The sequence below is a fragment of the Phalaenopsis equestris genome, unplaced genomic scaffold (genome assembly GCF_001263595.1).
Source record: "Phalaenopsis equestris unplaced genomic scaffold, ASM126359v1 Scaffold000540, whole genome shotgun sequence".
In the NCBI taxonomy this organism is placed as follows: Eukaryota; Viridiplantae; Streptophyta; class Magnoliopsida; order Asparagales; family Orchidaceae; genus Phalaenopsis; species Phalaenopsis equestris.
This window is the reverse complement of record NW_018164980.1, coordinates 720,303-726,150: the sequence shown is the minus strand read 5'-3', so window position 1 is coordinate 726,150 and position 5,848 is coordinate 720,303. Positions and strand designations below refer to the sequence as shown.

Here is a 5,848-nt window from a genome sequence, read left to right as displayed (position 1 = left end):
TATTGCCTTAATGTATAGAGTTCTCCTACTCGTAACTATATTTGATATCCATACGATTTCTAAACATCCTGCCAAAAAAATAAGATATTTTTTTCATAAAAGAATTTCACATATGTTTTGCAAATAATAATAATCAAAGAAAAAATTAGTTGAGCAAACATTTAAACTCATTTGATTTTGATTTTGTTTGTCAATTTTGTCTTTGTATAATTGTTTGGTTATTTGCATATTTTGTGCTCATTCTATCTTCAATATATTAACACTAATCATTTTTTTATATTTTAATTGTAGAAACTTTTTTCTTAGAGAAATTTAAATGTTGAATGTCACACATTTTTTTTTATCAATGTCTCTTGGGTATCGTACATAAGGAGCAGTCATATCAACAAGAATCACACCAAATACTAAACTTATGACAATGTAGACAACCAACCATATTAACACACCTTAGCTTTGTGGCTGCTTGAAGATCTATGTCTAAATTACATAAAATTACAATTTCAATAGATTATTGTAAAAAAGGCTTCAACTGATAAGCTCTTTATATAAATTACAGACAACTTACCCTGCACCTCCTCCTCCCTCATAAGAAGGTAAGCCTTTTGAATATCCACTTATTATTTCTTTTAGATATATATATAATTGACATTTTTTCACATAATAATGACAAGATTTATTCACATAATAGTTTTGACCAAGCTTATTATCCATATAATGTGAGCCATGACACATTCTTTTATAAAATTTTTTAAATTGATTACTATGAAAGAGGCCAGAAAGAGCAAAAATATAGATTTTAGTTTCCAATAAACACAAAATTCATATTATAATCTTTAACAAGATGCCTACAAGCAGAAATACGAGCATTATTTTTACGGCCCCTAACATTCTGACTCACCAAATTAGGACAAAATATATATAAAAAAAAAAAGAGGACAAAATAATGAGAAGAGCGAGTCTCTTTTCATCTCACTTTCTTAGTTTTGGGGAGACAAGTAGAAGAAGAGGGAAGAGCAGTATTAATAGCTGCACAAACCACAAGATTAGCCAAATCACAAAGAATATTATCATAATTGTTTCCTTTTGCCATTATTTTGAATCGTAGCAGAGCTTTCCTTTTGAATAAGTCTAACATTAATACTTAAAGAATTAGGCATTGCTAAGGAAACATCCACAGTAGAATTGTTGATAATATTCTCGGTTTGCAAATTATCTTGATTAACCACACCACAATCATTAAAAACAATAGATACATGATTAACAAAATCATAAGTTAATAGAAATGATTTCACCCTCTTCTTCATCAAATTCAATATTATCATAAGAAAGGTTCGCAGGAATATTAAGATTCAGCGGCATAGGTAAAACAAAATGAACTATATAATTAGAGACAAAAAGTAAAACATGCGGATTACTCCTATTTCTCCTATTTTGAATATGAATGAGAAGAGCAGAGCCAGCCTCTTTTCATCTCACTTTCTTAGATTTGGGGAGAGAAGTAGAAGAAGAGGGAAGAGCAGTATTAATAGCCGCACAAACCACAAGATTAGCCAAATCACAAAGAATATTATCATAATTGTTTCCTTTTGCCATTATTTTGAATCGTAGCAGAGCTTTCCTTTTGAGTATGTCTAACATTAATACTTAAAGAAATAGGCATGGTTAAGGAAAGATTAACCACACCGCAATCATTAAAAACAATAGATGCATGATTAACAAAATCACAAGTTAATAGAAATGATTTCACCCTCTTCTTCATCAAATTCAATATTATTATAAGAAAGGTTCACAGGAATATTAAGATTCAGCGGCATAGGTAAAACAAAATGAACTTTATAATTAGAGACAAGAAGTAAAACATGCGGATTACTCCTATTTTGAATATGAAAATTTCTATTATAATTCCCACAACAATAAACCAACTTCTAATCACAAGAGCTTGAACATTATAAATATTCAAAATCACACCCATAATAATTTATTGATCTTTAATTTCAATAGAAAATGAGTCAAGGATGGGAGAATCAATACCCACTTAAATCCTTTAGCACTTGAAAAATCAGCAGCCAAAAAAAATTCAAATTTACTCTTAATTTTAGAAATACCTATGATGGTATACACATATTCCAGAAAAACTATTATGGTTGTTTACAATTAGGGCTGTCAAAACGGCTCGTTGTTCGCGAACAACTCACGTTCGACTCGTTAAGAAGCTCGTGTTCGACTCGTTCGCTAAGTTAATTCGTTCGTGTTCGGCTCGAAATACCACTAATTATATATATATATATATATTTGTGTGTGTATTTTTGATGAGTAGTATTTTTAAAAAACTTAATTGACTAAAAAGGCTACAAAGATTTATAATCAATTAAAAATATAGAATAAAAATTATTTAATTGAATTTAAATGATATTTTAATATAAATAATAATTTTTAAATCTTATTTTAATATTTAATATGTTATGACTACGTGATTAAAATTATTAAAATGATTATTTCTTGTGTTGCGCTCATTAAACAGCCGAACACAATCACATTTCTGAGATCGAAATATAAGAGAAGCCGGCTCACTTTGTTCGGCTCGTTTACACCCTACTTACAATATATAGTTCGGACCTGGGACGAAAGAGAAATCTGAGATCTCCCACTCCTCTGCAGCAATGGCGGGGTGGATCTCCTCCAAGCTTAAAGTCGCGGAGAACCTGCTTCAGCAAATCGATCAGCAGGCCGCTGATTCCCTCGGCAAGGCCGACAAGCCCCAGCGATCTCCTTCAGCCGCTGATCTCTCCCCCGTCACTGCCAAGCTCAACCAGCCACCACGGACCGGAGAATATTCTACATCTGCCACGAAATTTCCCCTCGTCAAGAAATCGACGGCGGATATCACAAAGGTATCAGCTCCACAGTCCCCTTCTTCCTCCTCCGCCTCCCCAAACCCTACCCCAGATCCAACTGTCATCGATTGGACGGAGCTGCTCAGCTCACCCAGTCCGATCTTTCCGGATCCAGCTACTCGGGCCGCAGATGGAAATGCCATGCAACGCCCATCGATGTTGAGGGTCGTTAAGAAACCAGCAATATCGAAGAACGGAAAGGGTTTTATTAACCAGAAAGCAGCAGTCCCTTCCTCTCCTTCTTCCTCTTCTTCCGTTATTTCTTCTTCTAAAGAGGATGGAGATGGCGGAACCGAACCCCGTCAAGAAAAATTGCACAAATCGCTTTTGCTAAGTCGCGAAGCCTCGCTGATTAGTGAGGCTGGGAGGCTAGACACAGTCAAGGATTTGAAACAGATTAAAGAAGAGGGTACAAAGGAGAAGGCTGATTTCCAGTTTATTAATGTCCCCGCAAAACATTCATCAGGGAGCGATAGGGATTCGGCTTCGGATTTAGAAACGTCTTCCGAATCTGATTCCGAGGAAGAGACCCGGAGGGCGGAAGAGAGGAAGAGGCGGAGGGAGAAAATCCTTGCCGAGCAAGCGGCCAGAGCAGCGGCCGAGGCTATTAAGGAGAAGGAGGATATTGTTGCGAAATTGGAGGGAGAGAAACAAAGTCTGGAGAAGGTTCTTGAAGAAAGGGAGAGGCAGCAGGCGAAGGAGGCTTCAGATTTGCAGATGAGTATGATTGAGACCATGGAGGCTGTGGAACTGGAGAAGCAGAAGCACAATAGTACCAGAATGGAAGCCCTGGCTCGGTTGGCTGAGCTTGAGACACAAAATACGGTGCTTGCAAAGTCACTTGCGACAGAGCAATGGAATCTCGAATTAACTATGAGTCGTGTAGCAGAACTTAAACAGCAGGTTGGATTGAAGGAACTAGCCCGAGAAGAACTTAAAAGGAGAATGTCAGCCATCAAGAAACGAACATCTTCTCCGGGTATAGTGGAATCTTTGAGAAAGGATAGGGTTGAGAGAGAAATTCTGGATCCCGAGTATTCTTTTACTTGTGATAAGATTGCAAGATTGAAGGACAAGTCAAGGTGGCTCGAAGAGAGCATTGGGAAAACAAAAAGGGAGATTTTGCAACCAACTGAAGTGGAACTTGAACTGAAGAAAAGACTAGGTCAATTAACTGATCACTTGATTCAGAAACAGACACAAGTTGAATCACTTTCTTCTGAGAAATCAGCACTACTTTTTAGAATGGAAAAGTTATCTAGGATGCTTAATGAGAATGGGTTGTCAATGGAGGATAGTGAATTTGAAAGCCTGGATATTGAAGCTGGGAGATGGCAACGTTCTGATCATGCTACAAAAGCAGCTCTTCGCGAGAGAATTAGATCTGGGCGACAACAACTTGGATTGGTTATTCGCCAGTTGGATGCTATTTTCTCTGCAGGTGCAATATTTGTAAGGAGGAACACAATGGCCCAATTTTTTTCCTTTTTCTACCTTATATGCTTACACCTGTGGGTTTTGTATATACTAATGTCACATTCAGAAGTTTCTGATGGAGCAAACCAAGGTACTTCTTTCTTGGAGACCACCAGAAATAGCTCAGGTCACTAATTTTTTCCTCCAATTTTTGTGAATATTTTTCCATCTACACTATTAATTTTAAAGAAACAAGTATGCAATATTTTTATGGTTTATAGTGGTTTATAGTTTGCAATATTTTTATGGTTAGTGCAACTTTCTTAGACAAGTTGCAGTTATTGTGCCAAAAGTGTTTTTTTTTTGTGTGCACGCACACACGTGCACGTGCACAGGAAGAGGTTATAAATGGCTACTGGCATGCATAGTTGAATTTGATTATTATGATGGATGCATTAATGATTAACCTTTGTATTTTGAGTATTTGAATATATATTGAATTGTGACTCAACAACACCAGGCATAAACAAACTTAAGTGGTAATAAACTTATTTTATTACCCATGCAGAATAAAAACTTTATAGCATAGGATATTATGGTTTGATAGTATCGTGCTGCTTTTAGTTAGGTTAGGCTTAAGAGAGTGTATTGAGGAGTGGACTGTTTATGTCCAAAACGATTTATTGTTTACAAGGAAAATATTGGATAATCTTCTAATGCTGGGAGGAGCACTCAGTATGGACTTTCAACACCCCCACCCATTCCTCAACTAACAAAGAGCTTTGTAGACGTTAGTTCTCTTTTTTGAGAGATGCTCATATGGATTCTTAAAGGTTTTTTTTTTTTTAATATTGAATCAAGGTTTTAAACATTTAATTTTTTTATTGCTTAATTGCTCTTATAAATTTTCTTGTTACCAATATCCACCTGGAATAAAAGTCTTAGACAAAGTCTTTCTTTCTCCCAACACTTCCTTAACCAGCAGGTGAACACACTTGAAGCAAAATCAAGCAGCACGGAATTTTGGTTCCAAACACTGTATTAGGGATATCATCTGAATGCATTTTCTGAACAATCATAGTATTTTTGGCAAAAACTTTTTTTGATGAAATACAACTCGATAACAATGTGCTTGATTCTCTTATAAAATACCTATTTCTTCGTAAGATGAATTGCACTCTAATCATCACACCATATTGTAGTTTTCATTGCTTTTCTTCTCAAACTCAAACAATCCTTTCATTCAGATTTCTTCCTTTATTGGTTCACCAGTAGTTAGGTATTCTGTCTTTGCGGTTGATAAAGCCACATTTGATTGAAGATTTCCTTTATATCCTTTTTTGGTGTATGGTTAAGATATATCCAATCAGTGATTTGTGCTTGTCCATATCACCCCTATAATCAGGCTTCAGACAATTTGCAATACGCTCTTTGCCCCAATTTTACCTTATGTGAGTTAATCCAACATAATTTGGGACCCTCTCAGATATTTAAAAATTTATTTAACAGATCTTTGATTTTCTTTCCAAGTTATATAT

General features: G+C 35.6%; 1 protein-coding gene across 1 annotated transcript; it reads left to right on the top strand.

Annotated features, from left to right (window-relative positions):
• The first annotated feature begins 2,588 nt into the window (after positions 1 to 2,588).
• On the top strand, positions 2,589 to 4,523 carry LOC110028931 (golgin candidate 2). Its single transcript, XM_020731001.1, has one exon. It carries the CDS (start codon positions 2,661 to 2,663, stop codon positions 4,503 to 4,505), a length of 1,845 nt encoding a protein of 614 aa, XP_020586660.1. The 5' UTR covers positions 2,589 to 2,660; the 3' UTR covers positions 4,506 to 4,523.
• The last annotated feature ends 1,325 nt before the right edge of the window (positions 4,524 to 5,848 follow it).